The sequence below is a fragment of the Dipodomys spectabilis genome, unplaced genomic scaffold, assembly GCF_019054845.1.
Source record: "Dipodomys spectabilis isolate Male_0828 unplaced genomic scaffold, ASM1905484v1 ptg000169l, whole genome shotgun sequence".
Classification (NCBI taxonomy): Eukaryota; Metazoa; Chordata; class Mammalia; order Rodentia; family Heteromyidae; genus Dipodomys; species Dipodomys spectabilis.
The window spans coordinates 3,883,764-3,910,455 of NW_024870846.1; the positions used below are offsets into that span (position 1 = coordinate 3,883,764).

Here is a 26,692-nt window from a genome sequence, read left to right on the forward strand (position 1 = left end):
GGCGTCCTCCCCGCCCAGCCTCCCCGCGGGCCGGGCCGGCGGCTGAGCCCGCCCCGCCGCCCCGCCGTCCCCGCCCCCCGCGCCGGGGAGCCGCGGCCGTGCGCTCCGGCCAGCTGCGCGCCGCCGCGAGCCAGGCGCCGGGCCGTGGGCGGCGGCGCGGAGGGCGGGGGGGACGCCCGCCGCGGGGAGGCGCGGGCGGCGCGGGCGGCGCGGGGCTCGGCGGGCGGCCGAGGGCGAAGGTGAGGAGCGCGGCTCGCCCGGCGCAGGCCCGCCATCCCCGCCCCGGCCCCGCGTCCCCCGCCGGCCGGAGCTCGACCCTTGGCGGCGGCGGCGCTGGCGGATGCGAGACCCGCGCGGCCCCGGGCGGCGGAGCGCGGCTTCGGCTTCCGACCCCGGGCGGCGGCTCGCGGGGCGCCCGGCCCCGACGCGCCGGCCATGGCCTCCAACTTTAACGACATCGTCAAGCAGGGCTACGTGAAGATTCGCAGCCGGAAGCTGGGGGTGAGTGGCGGGCGCCCCGGCTCGGCTCCCGGGGCTCGCGGGGCCCGGCGGGCGGCTGGGGTGGGGGCGGGGCGGGGCGACTCTCGGGGAGCGGGAAATCGAGGCACGCGGCCCCGCTGGTTGCGTGGCGGGGATAGGGGTCCGCACCTGCCGGGGGGCGGGGAGAAGCCGGGGCTCCGGGGTCCCCACTCGGGCCGGTTCGGAGGCACTGCTGGCGGGCTGGAGCGGAGCGGAGCGCCGCGATCGGTCGCCGGGGGCCGTTCGCCGCGCTCGGCTCTGGGAAGGGGCGGCGCGGCTCGGTGCGCCCACGCCCGGGGGCCGCGGACGCGTGTGTCCGTGGGTCTGTCTGTGCATGGGTGTGCCGGCGTCCGGGGGGGGAGGGGACGTCACCATTTTCCAGTCCCCGCTGCCCTGGCTCCTCTCGAAATTCCGTCTGGAGAGCCGGCGGGGTCGTGCACCATGGTGGTCACCCCGGCGGGGCCCGGCTGGACCCCGACGCGGGCGCCCCGTGCCCCGCAGGTGCGCTCCGCGCCCGCCCGCCCGCCCGCCCGCCGGTCCCAATCTCCATCCCGGTCCCGATCAGGGGTCTGGACCGCGGCCGCAAAGTTTCCGGACACCCGGTTCCTACTTTCTTGTGGACAGACAGACGCTCGGCCTGAGCCGGGCGCCGCCAACCCGGGGGCCGGGGTGCAAAACTTCTCGGGCGACCGCCGCGTACCGATGGGCAGGGCGCGCGCTGGGGCGCGTGTGGGCCGAGGATCAGGGACCCCGCCCGGGCGGGCGCCGGCCCTGGGGAGGGGAGGAGGGGAGACGGGAGAGGATCGGTGAGGGAGGGTCCCCGGGGGCTCAGGCCGCCCCAGCCTCAGTGGTCTCCTGGGGGGAGGGGGGAGGTGGCCCTGAGCCTTGAACATTCTCTGCGCCCACTCCCCACTTGGTGCAGGCGGAGAAAAGAAGGGAGGGCGCGGGGTTTTCCAAGACAGGTGAACCCCGGTCGGGCTGGGTCCCGCAGGGAGGCGCTGGGGACAGAGGGGTTCGCGTGGGAGCCCTCAGCTTGCACCCCAAGGATACAGAGGGCGCCCCGCCTTCTCACTCGGGCAAACCTGCGGAAAACCGGGCGCGGAAACACCCCCAGCTCGGCAGAGCCCCTCCCTGGGCTTGGTGGTCCCAGCGACCAGGCCTGCTGCGCTCTCTACCCCGGCCCGGCCCGCGCCCGTCATCCCCGCAGCCCGCCGCCCCAGCCGCCCGCCGCCCGCCGCCCGCGCACGCAGGTGAAGACCCGCGGCCGTGCCCGAGGCTGAGCGCTCCCCGCACAGCGCGGGGCACCCCGAAAGGGGATGGGCGGGGGGGGGTCAAGCGTCTGAACTTGACCTTGGGCGCCCTGGGCTCTCGGGCGGGGCGCTCGCTGTGCGCCCTCGACCCCTGGGTCTCGGGGAAATCCCAGGTGAGTGAGAAGCCGCCGCCTTGGCCCAGGGAAGGATGGCGATGCTGCGCGCACTCACCCAGCACCCGCACAGGAACCCAAAGCCTCGCCCCCGCCCGTGCGCGCTGTCCCAGGCTTCGTCCCGGGCTTCGTCCAGCAAATACCCGGTGTGTGATGGAAGACAAGCCCTCTGGAAGCGCCGCCCGGGCCGCTGGGTTAACGGGGGCCTTGGAGCTGGCCTCTTGGAAGACTGTTCCCCACCATGTGCACAGCAGTGTGTCCACAACAAAGCCCCCCCCCCACTGTTGAGATTCACGCCTTTGTATCGGAAACAGTTCAGAGTCTCCACGCAGAGGACGAGATTCGCCTTCCATGTCGGCTTGAAAATAGGAGCTCCAGAGTGTCATATTGAAGCCGTTCTCTTTTATTGTACTATGAACTGTCTTTCACTATGGCGGAGAACATTATTCACCAAAACCTTTAGAGGTTTGCCCCCCCTCCCCAGATTGAACACATTCAGCATTAAGAAGAGTCCATTCCAGTGGCAAAACTTGGTGAGTTTTGACAAGTGAGAGGCTGGACCAGTGAAATGGGTTCCCTGAAGACAATGAAACTCCAGTCAAATACTTAGCATATGCGGGCGTACACACACGGAGTCCACACACCCCAAAGCGTGCCAGTGGAAATGTTTATGTTCATGATTGATTATTAGCACAGCCCTCGTTTTGTGGGCTCAACACTACACGCTTTCCCATGAAAGGATCCATGACAATGCAGTTTATAGCCAGGGCTGAACTTCAGTTCATAAGTGATTCTGATTGACTATGTCAGGATGGATGAATTATGATGAATAGAACTTAGGCTTCAAAACACCACATTTCATAATATTCTAATAGACTAGGAGGCCGGGGATACTGGTGAGGGGAGAGTTGTTGAAGTGTGTCCGGTGATGCGTTGTTCTCACGTGCCTTCTCCACCGCTGTGTTGGGCATCACACTGCAAGAGGGTCCTACAGCGTTTCTTGTCCTTTAGGCAGAGAGGCCCTCCCAGGTGAATGAATGCACTGTGTGCCCCGCTGGAGAATACACCCCATGCAGCTGGCCATTGGTGCATAGCGGTTCTGAGGAAAATTTAACAGCCAGTCGTGAACTTTTTCTAGACTCATTGATCACTTTTTCACTCATCCAGGAAAATGCTGTTGAGGAAAAAGTAGAATCATTTCCCCCAGATTTTCCTACTGCTCTTTAAAATGTGTAACTACATCATCAAACTTTTATCAGTAAAATTTTACATGTATTAAGTTTTAAAAGTATAATGATATGGCTTTATAGTCATTTCTTTCTATAATAAACTTTTACTATAGCACTGTTTTTGTCAGTATATATATATGTAAATGCATAGATGGATATATGTGTATACACATACTATATGTGTGAGTCACAGAGAGAGAGAGAGATTCAGAAGCACTTAGAACTGCATCATGGAAGCCAGATGTTTGTTTTTGAAGAATTTGAAGACTAATATCATTGAAATAAACTAATATCATTGAAATAATTCTTCTTAAACTTGTTTCACTATAAGCCTTCATATACATATTTCTTTCAACTTCTAGAGGGTTACATTTAATCGTATGCAAGCGATCTATTACAAAAGATCTAAAATGTTTTTTTTCTTTTTTATTAACATCTTCAGTTGTACAAAAGTTGTAAGAAAGCAGTTTATGATTACAGTGCATCTTGGTCAACGTCACCCCTTTCCACATTCTCACCCACCCCTCCCTAACCCCCTTCCCTCACTCCTTGTAATTTTATAGGATAGACATTGGATTCTTGCTGCACTCGCCTCTCCTCTCTTCTCTTTATTTCTCTCCTCCTTTCCCTTTGACCCCACCCCATCCCTTTCCAGTACCTGCTTTCCAGTGCTTTATTTCGATGAACTTTGATTTTTCCTTTCTAAGGAAATAATTGGTTCTTTATTTGCTGCCACGTTAAGAAACCCATCACTGAAACCATCTACCACCAGGAATCTTCCTGATTGGCTTTATAAATTTATAAAAAAGAAGCCCACCATTTTGGGATGTGTCATCCTCATTAGCAACGCTAATGAAACTTCCAAATGACTTGATTAAGCCTGAACCCAAACTTCACTTCATTTTTAAGGACATTCATTTAAATATAAGTTGAGCATCCCAAATCAGAAATGATCAAAGAGTCAAACCATTTTGAGCACCAACGTGGCAGGCACAGAAGAAATCTCTACTATGGGTGGAATTTGACACATTACAAATATTGTGTGAACTTATTTTCAAGCTGTAGGTAGAAGGTGCGTGGGAGTCACAAATGAATTTTTTAAGTTTAAATGAGATTATCTCCCGGATGCCCCATTAGACATGTGCAAATATTAAAACTCAGACAAAATAACCCAAAACACTTGCGATCCTAAGCATTTTGGGTAAAAAAGAGTCAATCTGCACACCAATGTGAATATTCACAAGTATCCTTGCAAAGGAGTTATTTTATGCAGTCTCTTTCTCAGTGACTTAAAGTCTGGTGAGATGATGTTGTTGGTATTTAGGGATGCCAAAGGAAATTCTCAGAAATATTTTTGTGTATGTGTAAACTTAGAAATACTAGTGTGTGTTGGGCTGTATGGTTAGGCAGTCCTGTTGTATTAATCTAGGGTTACTTATAACTCCTTATTATTCTGCCCATAGGGGCCCATACTCGCTTTTGCCCCATTTGGTCATAGAGAAAGTAGGGAAATTGGAAATGCATAGTTGTAGTTTATGATGAGTGCTGATATGGTGCTTGACATCTGTTCATAATTTCCTTTTGTCCACATACTCCATTTGATTTTTACAATACGTTGGCAATTCATCTATAACTCCTCCTTTTCTTCTTCCTCCTCCTCCTCCTCCTCTCTCTCTGTATCTCATTTTCCCCCCACCTTAATGAACCTCAAGACACCTCTCTTTGGATCTCACATTCTAATCTACTGATGCTTGGAGTTTCCTTCCTCTGACGATAATAGTTGAACCAACTCAGCTGTCCTTCAGAAATGTTTATGACAGTTCACAGTTTCATGGAATTTAACTCAGTGTCAGTAGAAACATATGTGTCCATTTTCATTTTGTGTCCATTTCTCTTCCACAACTCTAAAACATATTTTGGGAAAAGAGACTATATCTTGTTTAGAATGCATTATCTGTATGTTAGGAATTAGATGCAGTAAGGATACAGGCTGACCCATTGTAATAATGAGATGTACAAGACACTACATTAAAAACGAACTTTATAACTGGGGGGGAGGACTTGGGGTAGTGGGGAGGGAAGGGATGGTAGAGGAAAAACAAAGGAGGAGGTAACAATGCTCGATAGGAAATGTACTCATTACCTTACTCATGCAACTGTAAGCCCTCTGTACAATATTTTTACAATAAAAAACATATTAAAAAAGAAGTAGATGCAGTATATTTAAGGTATGATGTATTTGGCCAAGAAGAGCCTAAAATCACTTGTAGGATCAGAACCTCAGACAAGAATTGCCACCTTGTGGATCTGAGGTCTGGCGGCTGAGTCTGCTTGTCTGTGCCCATTCGGGAGTGGGGTGGTCCTGAGCATTGCACTCAGAAATTGATTCATGAGACCCAGCTTTATTTATAATTAATCTCTTTTAAATTATGGACTTATAGAAACTTTTTCACATTGTCATATTGACAGTCATATATACATCTATACATATGTATATATAGTCTTAACAGGTTATGGGCTCATGCTCTCACTTCTGCATTTATATAAATGCCTGCAAGTTGTATAGGTTCTTATAATTTACAACAAAAAATAACACGCACACTTGCAGTCCATACACACTACACTGTTTGCAGCTGTGTGCCCCTGTGTAGGAATTTCAGGGGTCCTTAGAGTCTGAGCTTCTTACATTGGTTACATTTATTTTTACATATCCAATGCTGTGTATGAATATTGGCCTCTTTGAATTTTAAAAACCTAAGTCCAAAAACAGCAGCAACAACCCAAAAGTAAAACTTAGCCTAACTCTGTAAGATCCAAAGCTAGATATGTGGCTGGATTTTTAAAAATACATTTGCAACCTGGGAAAGCGAGAAATCGGGTGATTTTAGAAGAATTTTGCTCTCAGTTTGCATCCTGATAGACACACAGATCATTGTTTGTAAAGTGAACTTTGTAGATGGTGTTTTCTCAGGTAACAGATTATACTCAGTGTTTGGAGAATCTTTCAAGTAACTGCAATTATTAAATTGTGAGTGGGATAGTTAGAGTGGTCAAACACCTTTTCAAGATCTACATTCCCAGTTTCCTTAAATGCTTTTCAATGTGCACGACAGTGGTTGGTATTTTGGACCATTATAGAGTAGCTCAAAATAGTTTTTTTTTCCCCTTGTTTCTCTGGAAGCCTGTGTTTGGTTCATGGTATCATCTTTTTGAAAATAATTTATTTGGTAAGTGTTCAGTGTGAAGCACATTAACTCATGAAGACTGTAAATAGGACTCACGTTTGCATCTTTGGACTGTTAATATTTACATCATCTGCTTTTGAGAAACTGTAAAACACAAATGAACAGCAATACAAACACATTGAAAAGGTGCTTTTATTTCACCCCATTTTCATATGGTCCGTTGGTTTCACATTGTGAGTGTATTGTCATTTCAGCTATTTTCTATTATTTTCACCTCCTTTTAACTCATGGAGTTTCTTTTTTTCCTTCAACCTCTCAAAATTTTATCCAGCAATTCTAGAAAGAGCCGATATTCACAAATCCTCATTACTTTTATTTTTAAGACCCACCATGGGAAAGACTGCCCTCTAAGCAATTCGGTTTTATATTGTGATACTATTTTCTCAGTCAAAATATTGTTCCAGTACGTCACATGGATGGAATAAGAGAAGACACGTTTTTTTTTTTATTTCACAAATGGAAAATAGAAATTCATTTGATAAAAATTCTATTGCTTTAAAGTAGCTTTACACGATATGTTATATAATTCTTCCTACAGGCTTTTGGAAGAATATTTAATTTGTATTCTCAAATTCACATATAATTACTGCTGCCCCCCCCCCCCAAAAGCCAAATGTATCAACCAGAGTTAGCAACACTGGTTAGCTTTATGTACTTGCTGCACGTAAAACTAGGTGTCAAGTTCATCCACAGTGTATCATCTGCTATCGGCCTTGCCGCCCCTTGACTCCGCTAGCAGACACGGCCATGCTGTGCATCCTCTTCTGTGTCCTGGTGTTTTCTTTCATTGGTAACTTGGTGAAGAGGCCATCTCGTCACTGACTGTCTCAGCATCAGATGGCCGTGAAAGTCCTACCTAGTGTTAGAGCTACCCCACCCCGCGCTGCACTGCACACACATCTTTCCAGCCAGCTCTCCGTGGAGATAGTCTCAGTGTCATTGATCATGAGTTTCAACTCAGTGAGTCTCTCCTTTCTAAACCATAACATGAGGTCCAGGACGCACCTGACTGTCTAGATCATGACACATGAGAAAATAGTTAAATCAACCTTGCATTACCTTTATGGATAGGACAGCTTATTTTCAGATGCTTCTGTAAACTTAGTGCAAAGTGAGTGCAGTCAAAGAAAAATGTGTTTCAAGTAGTTTCCGGGGGCTGGCAGCAGAAAGGGTGTGTGGCACCGCCATGCAGGTCGAGGGTCGAGGGTCAAGGGTCACTGGAGGTGTGAGCAGAGGGAGGGCTCTCTGTCCTGGGCCAGGATTTGCATTTTGTGGCTGGGCTTTGTTTGTTTTTCTTTCAACATCTAAGGAGAAGGGGTTGACCTCGATTATTTCAATGATCGTTTTCCATAAGAATCCCCTTCTAGTTGAGGGACAGCGCCCAGGCCCAGAGTTCAGGCCCCACGACCTGATCCCCCCCCCCAAAAAAGAATCCCCTTAAAAAAAAAAAAAGAATCCCCTTCTTTGAAATCGTGCCAACGACACTCTTACATGAATAACTTGATATATTTTGTAGTAATATTTCATCTCATTTTTTGTACAAATAAAATTGCTTCATCTGACCACTCAGAATCCTTTCCAGTATATACATCTGCATGCGTGTGTATATACAGGTACATGTAAAGCACACGTGTGCATGTGTTCCGTGCACGTATTTATTTCTAAGTGGTTTCTTAGCACCTGACATACTATGAACGCCAGCCTCCTCCCTTCTGCACCAGGAAAAGAAAATACTTATAAAACGCCTCCACGGGTTACTAGGATTTTGTTGTATAAGTAGTTACCTGATTATACTGTTCTTTTTTTCTGAGCAACTAGATGTAATATTAGTCTAAAATAGAAAGCTTGGAGCCATCTGTGAGGATCCGTATGCATCTTTATGTAACCATAGCCCAGTTGATTACATACTATCTGAGAACATGAACAAAAGTGCACTTTTTACGCACTTGAACTTATTGTCACAAATATCAATTTTTTTAGCAAACACAAATACATGTTCCAGGATGCTTTAAAGACTGTGGAGCGGTGCTATAGATCTCTATGTCATTTTACTCACATGGCACATGTTTCTCATTTTGGAATTTCTAAGTATTAGCTAAAAAAAATCCTAAGCTACTGCAGATCTGGTGGCTAATCGTGGTTCTGAGTATCCTGCTAAAAGATTGTTTAGTTATAACATTAAACGCACTTTGCTGTACATGAAGACTATAGGACTCTGCAGGTGATACAGCACACTTCTTGCTATTCATCAATATTTTGCTTAATTCTTTTTAAGTAAAAAGAAATGGTTGCATATTAGGGACGTATGCCCAGCTTTCTTTGAATGTTTCGTCATTTCTTGAGCTAATCTGGCTGCATCTGAGCATGGGAGACTGTAAGGTGTTTTTGATGTGGTGCCAGAGTTGGAATTTGGTAAGTCATATATGAACATTGTTTGAAGGAAAGAGATCATGTGTCATGTTAGACTTCTACAAATACTGAAGGTACTATCATTAGTGCTAAGACTTTGAGTTGTCATTTCTGAAATACAAAATAAATTTCTGAAGGAATCAGTCATGATGAGCTCATTTGTTGATAGTAACTTTATGGTGTGGACACACAAAAAGGAAACACTGAACATTTCTTTGAGGTACAAAAATTCCACCCGGTTCCATGTAATGATGTGAAGTCCGATTTCCTGAGGCCTCTGGCTCTTGTCTTCTGTGAACTCTCTACGCATCTAGCTGTGACTTCAGCGGCAATATGCACACTCTTGGAAACCATCTTCCTCTTTTTTGTCTCCAGCCAATTGATTTTCATGATTTCTTAGTGTGAAGGTGGAGGCTTTTGGTTCCCCCCAGAACAGCTTTGAGGGTCCTTCCTTCTTGGGGGACTCTCTCCTCACTGCGGTGTTGATTTAGAACACACAGAGCCAGGCTAGTGAACTGACAGAAAATAAAGACAGTTGAGTGATAGGAAAAACCTTAACTCTTCCAGGTAGTGTGTGTATGTGTTTGAGTGTGAATATGTATAGAGGTGTGTTTGCATATGTGTATTTGTGTTGTGTGTTTGAGTGTGTGTATGTGTGAGTGTGTGCTTATGGTGAGACATGGAACTTGAAGCAGCTCTATGTCTGCTCTACTACAGAACTTAGTGAAAAACATCAGGTAGTTTCTCTAGAGTCTGTGGTTCCTAGTTTTCGTTGCACAGAAAAGCGTTGTGATATTTGTCTATTCCTAGCCACACTGGAGTAATTCTAATTTTTAAAGCGAATTGTCCATTACCATAAAGGATCATGGAATGCCTCTATGCCAGACAATCAGGTACCTGCATCAGCCATGCTTTGCCCCTATAATTGTACAGTCTATTTTTTCTCAATTTCCTTCTTCTAATGGGAGATTAACACCACTCCCATTTTGCATGTAGCAAATAATAGCTTCCAGTGTAAAAGATAAAATGGCAGAAATATTCCTGCCTCCTCTCCCACGGACTTGCCGCTATGGAATCCTTAGCTAGACTGAGACACCCTTGCGGCCACGTTATGAGAGCATGAGGTGGGTTTCACCTGTGATGTGGACCCAGGACAGACATAGAGTGAGTGACAAGAAACTGCTCCATGGAAGCATCTTCACCGTTGACAAAGAAACAGTCATTCTCCTGGGTTACTTTACTGATACAAATGTAGTAGAAGCCATACAGATCTTTACAGCTTCTTTCAAAGGCAGTATCAACAGCAAACTGTTAACAATTTGAGCGATTATTCCTGTTTGCTTTAAGTCTGGATCTCCACGCTTCTGTTCCTAATTTTAAATAATGAAAAATTCAATAAGTTCCTTTCTGTCTACATTTTCCAATGTCAGCTTCCATTGCTTCCAAACTCACACATGTGACTGATAAAATAGCAGCATTAGAAGTGACACAATTAGATTTCATTTTTCTTTTTCTCTTTCAGAAATGATCTGTAAGTAGTTGCACAAATGGGGTTCATTTCTTCATGTCTGTTTGTGGGTAAAAGGCACTTGCTCATTGCCACCTCCTTCATCATTCTACCCTATCAATTAATTTTCAAAGGAATATGTTGAAACAACTGTTATTGAGGAATAAATATTTATGATTTGTCCTAGCAATATATAGATGCCACTCCTATCTTGGACATTAGAATATAACTATTAAAGTATTCTGTTCATTTATGGAGATTTGTGGGAGTTTTGGTATAACACAGATTCCTATTAGATCAAGAAGAGTGTTTTGATCACTAGTTTTTATCCCAAGCAGCATAAGATAAAACAAGATTGTTTTGTAAGAGGCTCACAGAAACACATTGAGCATATTTTTGAGGATCACAGTTCAAAGCCAGCCCGCCAGAAAAGTCCATGAGACTCTAATCTCCAATTAACTATCAGAAAACCAGAAGTGACACTGGCTCATGTGGTAGAGCACTAGCCTTGAGCTGAAGAGCTGAGGGATAGTGCCTAGGCCCAGAGTTGAAGTCCCAGTGCCGACAAAAAAAAAAGAAAATGAAGAGACAAGCTATTGGTAGCAGGCAGAGGAGGGGAGAAAATGCCATATATCTGAAAAAGAACTAACCAAAACTCTCCAAGTTCTGCAGAAAAAAATTTAAAACAGAAAATAACCTAAAGACAGGCCAAAAGCAGACAAGTTCATGTACGTGTAACAAATAAGAATGTGACACAACTGTTACATTTTTTTTTTTTTATGATTATGGAAATGGAACCTGGACCTTCATTAGTCAAACATTTCTTTGTAAGAATGTTTCTTTGCCCATACAATGACACTTGTTATTATTAATTACTAAGAATGATACAAGTTCAAATCAATGTCATATGGCACTTCACCCTTTTTTAGAAAAAGGTATAATAAAAACGGTATTTAAATTCAAAGGTTGGCAAAAATATATCTATAGAACCGAATTACCTACATGTGGCTCGTGGGAATTTGAAATTGTCCAGATATCACTGAAAAAAGAATTTGGATTTTTTTCCCAAAATCTTTTCCCAGCATCATTGAGTTACAGTTGACAATACCACTGGATGTGTGTGTGTGTATGTTTTCATATGGAAATACATTGTTGAAACAATTACCTCCATAAAGCTATTTAGTATTTCCATCATATACTTAATATGCTTTTTTGTGTATGGAAAACCTTTAAGATCTACTAATAGAAAGATTTAAATACACAATCAGTTTTATTAGGTATAGATGGTTAGATATAGTCGCACTGCTGCAAATTAGTTACGTCTCTATAGCTTGTTTTCTGAATAACTGAAACTTTGACCTACACTCCACAGGCCATGGGCAGCCCCTGTTCTAATTCTGTGACTTTGATTGACATAAGTTAGATCAGGTCATCGTTGCCCTATCATTACCTTTTCCAGGTGCATGGGGTTTTAGCAAATTTCCTCTTTCCTTTGGAAGTGAATAGACCCCACCATGCATCCATTCTGTTAGCCATACCTCTGTCTACCACTCAGTGTCCTGGTGTCCTGAACCTTGCTGCAGTAAGTTTGGGACTGCAGCTACGTCGCCGATGTACTGATGTTCTTGCCCTGGGATGTGTCTCCAGCAGGGGAGTTTGCTGCAGCTCCTGGCTCTTGTCTTCTTAAGGTTTTAAGGAAAATATTGGTTTCCATAATGGTTGTACTAAATTACATTTCTACCAACAGTGCACAGTGATAGTTTTTCTCCGCAGTCTCATGGCACTTGCTATCCTCGGTCTTTTTTGATGTTAGCTGTCTATCAGGTGTAAGGTAATATCTCCTTATTGTAGCTTTAATTGAACATTTCTGTTGGCCATTTGTGGGTGTTTGGGACAATGTTTGTTCCTTTGTTGTTGTGATGAGGTGACTTGTATTTATTCCTGGCCCATACTTTCTGACCAGTATTCTTCTATTGTTCAGGCCCTTGCTTGTTTTTATCTGGGCTATTTGTTTTCTATTTCCTATTAAGTTATTTGAGTAAATTATATACTTGGGTATTAACCTTACCCAGACACATGGCTTGCAAATATTTTCTTCTGTTCTCTACATTGTTTCTTTACTGAGTTCATCATTTTCCTTGGTTTTGCACAAGGTGTTGGGTTTGATGTAATCTTATGTGACGGTTTTTGTTTGGGAAGCCTGCACTCTGAGGTCATATTTTAAAAAATCACTGCCAGATCGCTGTGTTAAGGGAGGTTGTTGGCAATAGCCAACTTAACAATTAAACTTAATAAAGTTTACTTTTTGATCTTGGGTTTAAATCTCTAACTAATTTTGAGTTTACTTTGCTAAGTTATATATGATAATGGTCTAATTTTATTCTTCTATTGGTTTAGACCCAGTTTTCCAGAATTGCTCATTGAAGACACTTTATCCATGGACTATTATTGGCCCCTTGTCAAAAATCAACTGACATTGAATACTTGACCATCCATTCTTGTTTCACTAAACTGTAGTGTGTGTGTGTGTGTGTGTGTGTGAGTGAGAGAGAGAGAGAGAGAGAGAGAGAGAGAGAGAGAGAGAGAGAGAGAGAGAGAGAGAGAGAGAGAGACTGTGTATGCTGTCCAGGCTAGATCGCTACCACTTGAGCCACAACTCCACTTCCTGGGTGTTGTTTGTTTTTGTTTTAGTAGTTAATTGGACACAAGAGTCTCACAAACTTTCCTGCTTGGCCTGGCTTTGACCTGCGATCTCAGATATCAGCCTCCTGAGTAGTATTGCAAATGTGAGCTTTGTCTCCAGTGCCCACCTCTGTGTATGTGTTAATGCAAGTGCATTCTTGTTTACTGTAGCTTAGCTGTCTATTTTAAAGTCAAGTAGCATGGTTTCTCAAGTGTTTGCTCTTTTCCGAAGGTTGTTTAGCTATTTGTACTGTTTTGTGATTCTGCGCAAATTTTAGTTTTCTTCATCTGTGAAAAAGGTTGTTAGGATTTTAATGGGCACCAAAGTAACCCTATCGATTTCTTTATATGGTCAGTTTGACACAACTAATTCCTTCATTCCACAAATCCAGGATACTTTTTCCATTCATTTGTGTGTCTTCCTTGGTTGTGTTCACCAGAGTTTTGAGTTTTCATTTTTTAGATCTTTACCTCCATGTTTAAATTCACTCCTAAATGATGTTATTTTGTTGTATTATAACTATTGTAAATTTCTTCTGCAATGCCTTTAAATAGTTCATTGTAAATGCATAGAAGCACTACTAATGGTTGTATGTTGGTTTTGTGTACTGCAACTTTTGCTAATTTTGTTGTTCTTATTTATATTTTTTATTGTTAAGATACTGTACAGAGGGGTTACAGTTACATGAGCAAGGTAATGAGTCCATTTCCTATCGAGCATTATTACCCTCTCCTTTATTTGTCCCCTTAAAAATTTAAAATAATAATAAAATTATTATGATGATTTTGAACCTATGCCAGGTCTTGGAACTTGAATTCAGCATCTCATACTCTGAATGGCTCTTTTTTTTTTTTTTCTGTTTAGTGCTGCTCCTCTATCACTTGAACCTTTCCTCCAGTTCTGGCGTTTTGCTGGGTATTTGGAATAAGAATCTCTCAGATTGGTCTTCCCAGTCTGGCTTCAAACATTGGTTCTCAGATCCCAGCTTCCTGCGTAACTAGGATTATAGGCAAGAACACTGGCTCCTTGCTTTGTGTTTATCATTTTGAAATCCATCTATTCTTATTATTTTGGTAGAGTTGTTCTGAGCTGAGGGTCTATGGGAGAACAAAGCTCCATGACTTGAAGCTTCCAATAGATGCAGCGAGCTCACTTTTCTTCTATATAGAAAATAACTAGCATATGAACAATATTTGGGAGAAAATAAATGAGAGTAAAAATGAAGATTTTTCTGTGAGTCTTAATTCTCTCCCCTAGCTCAGGCTGACTTTTGCTTGATAGATTGTCAACTTGGACACATCACTGAGAAGATGGTTGGGGGAAGGGTGATGGTTTGAATAGAGTGGGCAGTGTACCATAGGGCATAGCTTCCTGGTTTATCAGTGCCATGAAAGTTGGCTTTCAGTATGCATTTCACCACATTATAGAGCCAATGGCTGAACTCACCTCTGATACAAAGGATTTCTACACACAGCCATGCTGACACATTGGGTAATATTTTATGTTACTTTTCTAAGCACATCCATGGAAACATGAATCATTTCATTTTCCATACCTAAAGTTCAAAGTATCTCCAATGAAAATCATGATTTTAGAAAAAATAAAGATGCATTTAAAAATAAAATCTGTATTTTCAGGGTTGCACAAGCTGGGTCAAAATTATTTACAAGTATATAACTTACATATAAAAGCCAAAGCTAAGAAAATGTGGAAAAGACTAAAGATTTAGAAATGGCAAGGGTAGATTTGGCATTAGTTATATATTCATACAAACATTTCCAATGAATGTACACATAATCTACTGAATTTATCCTGTAGTTAATTTAATTAACATATAATCACTTTTAATTAATTAATCACATTTCACAGTGCCCTCTCCTGTAGCTACTCCATTTATTTCTGCTCTCTAGATCTTTAGACCAGTTTTTCTTAATTAAAGAAGGGTAGAGGGAGGGAGTATATAAGAGAAGGAGAGAAGGACCAGAGCAAAGGAAGAAGGAAGAAAGGAAGAAGAAAGAAGGAAGGAAGGAAAGATGGAGGGAGGGAGGGAGGAAAGGAAGGATGGAGGAGAAAAGGAAGGAGGGAGAGAAGTTCTCACAGTAAATGGATGTGACTTTACTGGTTAATCTCAATAACAATAATTATTCTGAAAACCAAGTCACAGTGGCAATAAAAAGTGAATTATGGTTTTCTGTGGACTTTAAGTATCTGGAGAAATGTTTGAATAGGCAGGTATATTTGAATGTAACACATTGCCATATCTAAAAATGAGACATAAAAATGGTTCTCGAGCCCCAGGATAGAACTCAGTGGTACAGCATGCTGTTCCTTAGGAAATGCAAGGCCCTGGCTTTCATCACCAGGACCAAAAATCCTCCTTGTCTTCTTTTAGAGATGAGAGAATTTTTCCTCCCAAGTTAAGACTTTCTAGTCTCTACCAGGGAGTTTTGTGGTGGCTGGTTTGTTGTTGTTTGGGCCATACTAAGGCTCAAACTCAGTCTGTCTTCAGGCAGCCTGTTATCTAAATATCCAAATGTTCTATCACCTTTGAGGTTCATAAACTATTTTAGGTTTTTGCCATTTTAAGGTAATTATGTTAGTTTATCCCCAAGGAGGGAAGTATAGCAACAGATATGTATTGGCAATAGTTACATGAACAACTTTTATTTAAAACACTGCCCATATTTTTTGTGTATCTAGATGCTTTTTTGTGTTTATTTATGTTCCTCTGGGACTCTTTAGTTCATTTTATGTTTAAGGTAAATGGATGCTCATTATAATGTGTGATAAAATTCCTACATTTTTTATCTCAGGCTGATGGGTTATGACAGCTGTTCTCAGTGAGTTCTCAGAGACATAGGAAGTAGGCCCTGAATTTAATATTAAAGAGCTTTCAAATGAACATTATAGGGGTAGTTTTTTTAACTACAGTTGATAAACGGCAGCTTCTCAAACATGGGATGGAAATAATAGTAAACCAAAGACCACTGGAGTGAGTCTTTTCCTCACAATGTAGGTATGCTTCACCTCTTTGGCTGAACCCTTTTCATGGCTTGTTCTTACCCCTGCTGCCCTCTGAATTGGGGAAATATACACGTTACTCATTTTGTGGTGGTAAGACACTGCTCCATGAGGTTTATGTAAGCAGCATTATTTTGCCAAAAGAATACCTTAATTACTAGGAGCCCTGAGGTTTGTGCACTCCATTCCCACAGAAATGAACAGATGTACAAAACTTGGTTGTTACAGATGCTGAGTGCCAGCCTCCTCTCCAGCAAACACTCGGTGATATACCAGATCAAAGCAAATCAACAGCCTCATTCCAGTGAAATTCCATGTCCCATCCCTGTAGCGAAGGATGACTTTAGGGACACATCCATGCCCACAGTGCCATCGGCCACCTCCACGCTCAAGGGGGCACCTCAACACAGCTCCCTTAGGAATGCTAACCCAAAGGCCACAATACCAAGTAAGCAAACTCCCAGTGAAGCATCTAAGACGTTTCAGTAATGTTCTCTGTTTCTGAATAAAATGTGGTTCATCTCAGTACCTGAATAAAACGAGAAGAGAAACAAATAAAATTATTTTTAGAAAGAATTGCAGTGACATGGCTGATTTTGAATCCTTGATACACCCTGGACAGTTGATTAAATGATTATGTAAATGTACTGTAAAGCTGGAGATATCTCTGAGGATACCTCCCTAGACTTGAATATGGCCCACTTTTTCCTTATTAATAATCTGTACATATAGTGAAACTGCCTGTTATGTACTTTCTCAATGCAGTTTGAAACCAGTTAATCCATCTGGTCTAATACGCTACCTACTTAATGTTATCAATGAACTGAAAAACAAAACTTTCAGAGACAGAAAACTTATGTCATATGTGTTGGCTAATGATCGCCGTGTTTTATCTGTACAATGGCCAAGTCTTACATAAGCCTTCCAATAATATATAACTTAGAAAATAGGCCTCATGCTGGGCACATGGCAAACCTTGCTCCTTTTAACTGTTAGTATTGGTGCGTCCAAGTAACAAAATGAGATTTGACTTGACACTGAGGAAGGAATATTTTATATTTGCTTTTGTAATGTTTTATATTTAATTTGATCTCTTTGGGACATTCTTCCCCTTTTGCCTGGCATTTACAATGATCATGATGGGGAAAGACACGATGGTGTTTTAATTAATTCAGACGTGTTAGCCTGGCAAAATTATGCACATAAATTTGTGCATGTAAAAACCCAGGAGCCAAGCTGGGGGCTGGCAGAGTAAGGAAAGGAAAGGCGCCCGCCTCCCAAATTCCAGGCTTTATCGACTGAGTGCTGAGTGTCCTGGCATTTGCCTAACTGGAGTGTTCTGTTGTGTCACCTGTATGTGTATGTATGTGTCAGCCACCCGAAGTAGGAATCATCTAGGAAGCCCTCCACTGGGGACATTCCACTGTGTGTACCTTACCAGCTCCCCCTCCACTCCCCCACAGCTCCGGTCTCCTCTCTGCTCTGCTGCCCTGTGGCTTTTCCCTCTCCAGCACAGCTCTTTCCTGGCCCCTCCACAGTATGCATTTTCCCAATATCTTATTATTTCCCAATATCTTATGCTCTTCCTCTTAAAATCCTTTCATCCTAGGCCCTACTGTAGTTTTAGTTCACTCTTTAACAAGACTTCTCTGAAGTAGGTATTTTAAACTTTAATTTCATTTTAGTCTTCAGATCATGTGTCCAAATTTCTCCTATTTCCTGCTTGATGTCTGTTATTACCTTGAACCAATGTTAATCTCCCTCCTGAGTCATGTACTGGGTCACACAGGAACGTTAAGTAGATACTTTTTCAGCATTATCACTCTTCCCAAAAGTCATTCAGGATTGGACCTCATAGGCAGCAGGTTCTTCCCACTCATTTACTGCATCCAATCAAAAGTTGTATCTTGCTGGAGCAACTTTTCAGTTCCTCTGCCTTGTCTTCCCCTTTAGGTTGAACCCCCTACCATCCCTCTAACTTAAGGCTCAGGGCTGCTGTGCCTGGGTAAAGTTCCTTTTTTTTTAAACTGCTGGTTCAATTATCCCTGTAATCTTGCTAGATTAATTTTTCTAAATTTCATTTTGAAACGTGTAATTCTCTCTCAACATTTCCCACAGTTTCTCATTACCTAGAGTAATAATTAAACTTAAACCAGTGATTCAAAGCTACCCACAATACCTTCCATTGCTTTTTAATGTAATATTTGAAATCTCCTGGCAATTACAATTGTAAACTGTCCTGCACAAATGACCCATTTTACCAAACTACCCAGTACTTTACCCTTCTTTAACTTTTTAAAACAGCAAAGCGTGTTGAATACCATATGAACCTCTTGCTGTAATTTATTACAAGAGATGTGTTCAGTATTTATCTATGTTACATGGATAGATAATGCTGTCCCCGAAGCAATCATTGCAGTGAATAAATACACAACCATTTCTCTATTTTGGATATTATGAATATTCACTGTCTTTGCCATTATACACTTTGCTGCAAAAACAAACACCAAACAAATCAATCTTGGATTTAGGGTGTAGTTCCCTGTAATGCACTTTGTCTGGCAGTGTATAAACCTGGATTCAGTTCACATCATTTCAGAAATGAAACCACATGAACACCACCCACTGAAATAATTATCTTTGACTGGCTGTATACATATTTCTCTAGGATAGAACACAAGAAGGCCACTCGGGGAGAGAAATGGATAAGTTATGTGGACATTGAAATGAGAGAAACCATCACATCCACAAAGGAAAATTGTTCTTCCCAGGTTTCATCAAGTTGTGAAATATTTCTCACAAAGTGCATAATACATGCTTCTTCAAAGATAATTTGTTGCATTTATTTCAAATGATTGGAAAGAAACAAATAAATAAGATGGAAGGGTCTCATATCTAAAATATACCTGGAACTCAATAATTAAATCCCCCAACAACAAATCTTCAAAGAAACAACTGCCCAATAAATAAGTGGGCTAAAGACTTAAAGAGAAACTTCTCTGAAAAGGAAAGAAGGATGGCCAATAGACACAGGAAGAAATGCTCAACCTCCCTAGCCATAAAAGAAATGCAAATCAAAACAACCTTGAGATACCACCTCACCCCAGTTAGAATGGCTATAATCAAGAACTCTAATAACAGCAGATGCTGGAGGGGATGTGGACAGAAGGGAACCTTACTTCATTGTTGGTGGGAGTGTAAATTTGTTCAACTACTTTGGAAAGCAGTATGGAGGTTCTTCAAAAGACTCCACATAGAGCTTCTCTATGACCCAGCAATCCCACTTTTGGGCATTTACCCAAATGTTCACAAACAAGACCACACTAAAGCTACCAGCACTACTATGTTTATTGCAGCATTATTTACCATAGCTAAGATATGGAACCAACCCAGATGCCCCTCAGTAGATGAATGGATCAAGAAAATGTGGTATATATACACAATGGAATTCTGTGCCTCCACCAGAAAGAATGACATTGCCCCATTTGTTAGAAAATGGAAAGGCTTGGAAAAAATTATATTAAGTGAAATAAACGTAGGTCCCATGGTTTCCCTTATTTGCAATAACTAGTATATGTCTGAGTCAAGCAGAAAAGGTCAGATAAGTTGATGTTAGGGAAATGAACCCTAAGATATGTATTCAAATGTTTTTTCTTCCTTGCGATTGTTTCTAACATATTTATGAGATTATTTCTTTGTTGCTTTGTATGTCCCTCCCCTACGGTATAACCCCTGCTTTCACTGTATTTGAGGTTGGTATAATTTGTGGAGGGGAAGGGAAAAAAGAAATCGTTTAAATAGGCATACAGGTGGACCCATTGCAACAAAGAGATGTACAAGTTGTTATGTTGAAAATGAACTTTACAATTTTGGTGGTGCTGGGGGGGGGTGGAGGATTGGGTGGGGGTGGGACTTAGATGGGAAAGGATGGGAAGGGGAAACAAAGGAGGAGGCTATAATGTTTGATAAGAAATGTGTTCATTATCTTGCCCATGTAATTGTAACCCCTCTGTACAGTATTTTCACAATAAAAAAAAGATGGAAGCTTATAGGATATTTTGACATAGGGGCTTCACAAAGAAACTCAGGTTTATGAATCAAGGCAAAATTTTCCTAAATTGGTAACACTTTTGTGTTTCTTTCAAATGATATGGGCCATTTTCTTGCAGTTTGTCTATATGTAACTGGACTTCCTATTTCAGTTCAGGGTTTTGGTGCTGAGATTGAACTGCCTTGACATGTACAATTCTATCTCATTTGTTTCTTAGAACCTTTGTACTAACACATCAGCACTACTATTTCTGTATATCTTAGTCCAAATGTAAAACAATAATACAAAACAGTGGCTTTCACAGGCATAAGTTAGTGGAGTACCTACTAGATATTGTTAGCTTGCTAGTGGGTGTTTCCCAGATGCATTCTTAACAAAGCGTGAATCTCCTTTGCTTTGCCTGTTCACAAATGCTGATGGTGTGAGGTTTTTGCTCCTCGTGTATATGGCCATTTATCATTTCCTGTTTTTGTATATTGAATATTTTCATATTGGTCTATCAGTTGATTTTCCTAGTTGTTGAATTATCGAAAATGATTGCCTATTTTTTCATGTAACATCTTTCTTTAAGAATTCAAGGGAAATTTACACATTATACGATTTAACTCTATAACTTGTAAAGATGGAAATAGAAGCACAATCAAATAGATCCAGAACACCTATTAAAAAATTACTTGTGCCAGACCTGGTAGCATACATTTATAATCCTAGCTATTCAGGAGATAGAAAGATAGGGATCTTGGTTGGAGGCCAGCTCAGGCAAAAAAAAAAAAAAAAAAATAGTGAGAGCTTATCTTAACCAATAATGAGCTAGGAGTGGTGGTATTCATCCTGTACACACAATAAGAGGACTGCAGTCCAGACCAGTCTGAGCATAAATGAAGCCCTTGTATCAAAAATAATCAAAGCAAAAGAGGCTGGAAGTGTGGCCCATGGGGTAGAGAATCTGCCTAGCAAGAGCAAGGCTCCGTGTTCAAACCTAGTCTCCTCCCCCCCCCTCTCTCTCTCACACACACACACATACACACACACAGAGTTTTATTCCATTTTGTCCAGGGCAAGATAGACGGGACCAAGGTTGGATCATTTTATTAAATAGTTAATGTATATATTGGTAAGAGTAATAAAATGTAATACTGAGGAGAACATTCCATGAAAACAGTTCAGGCAGTACAGTGCATTGTTTAAAAACAGCATCAAAGATACCATGTTACCAAACATTTATCGCAATTTATTTTCATTTTTGAAGAGTATCAAATACACTGCATTCTGGCTACTTCATTACTTTTTTTAAAATCCAGTCATTTTGGATATCTCTAAGTTTAATACCTTTACCCTAATTTTGAGTTTTTTTTCATTTTGTTTAGACTTACTTGCTAACGGTTTTTATTTCACATGATTTGTGTTCTACGAATGGGTTGAACACAGATTATAAAATGCAAAATGGATATATTTTCTTCACACTGAACTGGCCTGATCAATTCCTACATGCCATTGACACTGTGTAGGACTTTGATAAACTGCAAGAAATGCATTTTGAGTCTCATATTTCATGTGTTCATTCATTCATTCTACAGTATCGATTAAGCATTTACTTTGTGTCAGGTATGATTCTAATTTCTTCTCAGAGATGTTAATTCTTCTCAAAGATTAAATTCTTACCCAAATTAATCTTTCTGACTGCTTCAAGAAAGACATCATCTATAACCTGAATTTGTGTTTCGAACATAAATTAAATAATTGATTTTAAATGATGGGTCAAATCTATAAGAACGAAGTCTATAACTGTATCATCCTCATGCAAAAAATATTGAGCTAAATAGGTCATAGAGAAAGTGAACTAGATGAAAAATAGGTCTCTGCTGACTTCTTGGAGAGAAAACCAGGAATAATAAAATCCATATGAATAGACTATGATTGCCTATTTCCAAGAGTGTGTGTGTGTGTGTGTGTGTGTGTGTGTGTGTGTGTGTGTGTGTGTGTGTGTGTGTGTGTACCTGGTCAGTAGAACCCATGATCTCCCTCCCCTTCTATCACACCAAAGATGCAATATCTGCAACTTTTACCCAAACATGAAATCATTGTCTTAATTCTTCCATTTTATTACATGTATTGCAATGTTGGCATCCTACATATAAATACTATATTAAAGAAATATAATTGTGCCTATAGGCTGGTGGCTCACCCCTGTAATCCTAGCTACTCAGCTGAGATCTGAGGATCACAGTTCAAAGACAGCCCAGGCTAGAAAATTCCTGAGATCTTACTCCAATTAACCACCAGAAAACTGTAGGTGGCACCGTGGCTCAAGTGGTAGAGTGCTAGCCTTGAGCAAAAAGGACTCAGGGACAGTGCCCAGCCCTGAGTTCAAGCCCCACAACCAACAAAAAAGAAAGAGAGAGAGAGGGGGGGAGGGAGGGAGGGAGGAAGGGAAGAAGGAAGGAAGGGAGGGAGGAAGGAAGGAAGGAAGGAAGGAAGGAAGGAAGGAAGGAAGGAAGGAAGGAGGGAAAGAAGGGAGAAAGGGAGGGAGGGAGGAAGGAAGGAAGGAAGGGAGGGACAATTGTTTTAAGGAAAAACAATAACAATTACGTGAATCTGTGTGAAATAACTAAGTAAAACAAAAGAAAGGAAACACTAAGATGTTTCATAATTTAGTTTATAGTTTTATAATTTTAGTTTGTACTTGATGAACTTCACTTTCAAAATGTGTGTAACAGGCTTATCATTATCATAATTTTTCCACAACAGCTTAAAAAGGTAGCCAACTCAATTATGAATTGAGTAGTAGAGGACAGCTTGTCAGTGTTATTGTCCATATAATCCTGCTTTGAAAAGTGAGAGGGAGCTGCTGGGAAGGTGGCTTAGTGGTAGAGCGCTTGCCTAGCATGCATGAAGCCCTGGGTGTGTTTCCTCAGTACCACAAAAACAGAAAAAGCCGGAAGTGGCACTGTGGCTCAAGTGGTACAGTGCTAGCTTTGAGCAAAAGAAGCTCAGGAACAGCGCCCAGGCCCTGAGCCCAAACCCCAGGACTGGCAAAAAAAAAAAGATAAAAGTGAGGGGGACCAAACATTTATATATATATATGTTTTACAAGGTTGCAGTATTTAAAAGTAGCAGATAACTAGTCATTTTCATTTGAAAAATGAATTTTGCTTTGGAAAGCATACGTTAAGCTCATGAGCTTTAAACATTAATTTCTCATTATCAAAGCACCAAATGTACTATTCTAAACCTGTGCTTACTATGTAACTGGTCAAATTTTAGTAACTTCTTCATTAAAGTAACAATGTGAAAAACATTCCATTAAGAAACACTAATTTTATTGTGCTTGGAATTCATATGCTGGTTAAATTGAGGTGATGGGTTGGCCCGAGACTTCATCATTAACAGTGAAGTGAAGGCCCCTTATGTTTTCTGGTAAGCTCAGCCTTAGCCAGCTGGCTTTATTTATCACTCTGTCCAAGGCATCTCAACCTTAAAGCACGGTGGTTTGCTGGCTTTAATTGTGATTTTTGCTAACACGTGGAAGTGGCACTGGTGAAATGCTTGGTACAGCTGAGCATAGAATCTACTCTGTACCTTATCTTTTCTAAATGCTCTTAGAAAAGTGCTCTCCTGGGTTCACCCAGTTTAAGTCTACAGATGAATAGAATCTGAATTAATTTTTCAGTTGAAATCAGATGCACTGCGGTCTCCGGAAGCTCTGCTAGCACCGCTTTTAATGATACTAACTGCCCCATGCTTTGCCTGAGGCTGAGGTATTGGAATAGTCTTCAAAAGGAAAGTTGACTTTTCCCCTGAATTTATTTTCTGAGATTTAGCGAAACACTTGAGCATCTTTGATTGTTTGCTGAGTGGCAAAAAATAGCATGGTTTCCTATGCTAAAAGCATTTTCAGATGTCTTATGAAGAATCATGGGCGAGTTGGGATGAAATGGCAGAGGAGAGTAGGTATGTCTTTTAAATGATCCATGTTATTTTTATTATATCCAATCATGTCAGCTAATTGTAATGCAATAAAAATATTTTAACCAAAATAACAGCCAAAAATTTACCCATGAAGGGAAATGGAACTCATCTTCTAATGCTCATCTTATCTGGAAAACATACAGCTGTGAGAGCATGCTGGGGCGGATTTTCCTTCCCGTAGGACGGATTAGGACTCAACGTGGCCTGAGATTGCAGGCTTTGCCTGGCTCTGTTGTCTTGATGGCAAAGAAGGAGAAAGCTCAGATATGCTTTTCCTTTAGATTTCATGTTAGTAGTTTGGAAAGAAATATGGTGTTTCCTCTCAGAAAGTGTCTAAGTCTATAGCACTTTAATAGCCTAAACTCACTGGAGAGTATAAATGTAGAAAGAACAATATGAATTTCACATTTACAATCTTGTCCTCTATAGTTCTATGTACTTTAGCACTTCAGATCTAGTAAAACTGTATGAAAATCTTTGCCAAAGCATGACCAATATAACAATACACTGATTTTCTAGACCAGCGACAGTGATTTGTTTTTTCTATCCACACATAATCTTTCCAGTTGTTTCTGGTTGGATGAAAAGCACCAACATGTAAGGTAGTTTCTGATTTTGTAAGAAACACCAGAAGGTAAGACTGTGTCTGGTTGGATGAGGAGTATCATCAGTAGGATCATCAGTAGGTAAGACTGTGTCTGCTTGGATGAAGAGTATCATCAGTAGGATCATCAGTAGGTAAGATTGTGTCTGGTTGGATGAGGAGTATCATCAGTAGGATGGGCCTGTGAGGATGAGCGGAAACAGAGTTCCTAGCCAGTCAGACATGTATCTCCAAACAGTCTCCAGTGTTGCCCTCAGTTCCCAGGTGTCTGTTGTCCTCTGGCCCCGCTTGTGTTCCGCTTGGCTGACTCTTTCTTGCCAGTGTTCCCTAAATGATCTGGGACAAACAACCGAAAACACTTGCATTTTAAAGAAGTCATTGGACCAACAAGGCAAACAAACAATTCTTCCTCTTTAGGCGAGGTTGAGGTTCCAGTGACAAAGGAGGCGATGTCCTGTGGGCCGCTGTAGGTGACCAGGTCGAGGGGGGTGTACCAGCTGCCCTTGGAGGCACAGGAGCTGCTGAGGAAGGGACCACTCCCATGCTGGGACTGCAGCTGCAGCTGCAGCCACTGCGTGAGCCCTGGAGCCAGGGTGCTGGTGAGAATCATCAGCACGGAGCCAGTCCTCGCATTTCCGCGTCTTCCAGTCACTAGCTTGAGAGTGCACCCTACCCTCTTTGGACGGTTGAGCTTGAAGGCAGGGTAACCATCCACCCATTTGCAAATGTCCAACGAAGCCTGGCACCACACCAAGATGGAACGAGGCACACACATGAGCCTTTCCTTTCCCTGAATGCGTTGAACTGGTGGGCTGGCTGAGTAGGAGAACAGGTTTCTAGAATCTCATAGCTCTCACAACAGTTGGGACCACGGTCTGTGCTTTTTTTTGTTTGTTTGTTTTGGGTGCACAGGAAAGAACATTTCCACTGGATTCTGAACTCTGATTGTGAAGGAATTTTATAAACATTCCTTTAGGGTGTAGATATTGAAATGGAATTGTGTAGTCATGCAATACTTTACTATGGGATATGGTTGGAAGAGAAAGTGGTTTTTAGGCAGTGTCAGTGTGTGGCGATTTATGTGTCTTGCCACAATGAAAGACCACAAGACTACTAGGTGGCGTAAGGTTTGGGGGCCATATTATATGTACAGTCTAGCAGTCGATATCAAAATATCCTGTGTTCCCAAGGACTGTATTCAACAGTATCTGGAGAGATGATGAAATCATATGCAAGTCATGTTTTAGGCTACCATTATGTATTGCTTTCTGCTTAAGAGAATGTACTCTAGCAAATCTTCACTCTGCTTAATCTTTTAACGAAACTATTTTCAATTTTTGATTTTTTTCCCAAGATAATGGACAATATTTGCACATAAAGAAACCACATAAACTGACTTTCTGTAAAGAATTTTCTATAATTTTTAAAAAAGTGTTAACAAGTTTGTAATGCAAGAGGGTTTCATTGTGCTATCAGGTATGCATGTGTATGTGTGCATGTATGTGTGCATGTAAACATGTGTATACTAGGCCCTTTGAACAGATCTTTCTGACATATTCTATTATTCTTGTCCTACTCTCTCCCTTTTTCAAGAAATGTCTCATGGGCTTCATCATTCTGTGTTCAATACATGAAGAAATGTCTCACATAAGTATATTTTTCAGTGAATATTTTTGCAGTTCTATTTCACTAAGGTATATTTACTTTCTTGGTTTATATATGCCATTTTTTTGTTAAATTTTATTAACTTCCCATAGCCATAAAATGGGTTTCAATTCAATATGTCTATACGTGCTATTCTTCAGATATGCAGGGCAGTGTTTAAGGTCTGAAAATGAATGACATAGTCATGTTTTAAAATTTGCTTTCCCTTCTTCATTTTTGTGAACTGTCCTAACCCAAGCTTTGTTATTACAATCACACACTGTACATTATAATTACAATTCTCATACTTCTCAAAACCTTACTTCCTGTATTGTATTTATTTGTAGTTGACACAATATTTGTAAAGGTAACTAGGGAGGACAGTTTT

At 41.7% G+C, this 26,692-nt stretch overlaps 1 protein-coding gene across 1 annotated transcript in view; it reads left to right on the top strand.

The window, feature by feature from the left end:
* Nucleotides 1-393: 393 nt before the first annotated feature.
* Nucleotides 394-26,692, top strand: part of Dok6 (docking protein 6) — a 283,082-nt gene continuing 256,783 nt past the window's right edge. The window contains exon 1 of the mRNA XM_042693499.1: nt 394-501. Coding sequence (XP_042549433.1) covers nt 436-501 — 66 coding nt within the window. The 5' untranslated portion in view covers nt 394-435. The remainder of the gene's footprint in view (nt 502-26,692) is intronic.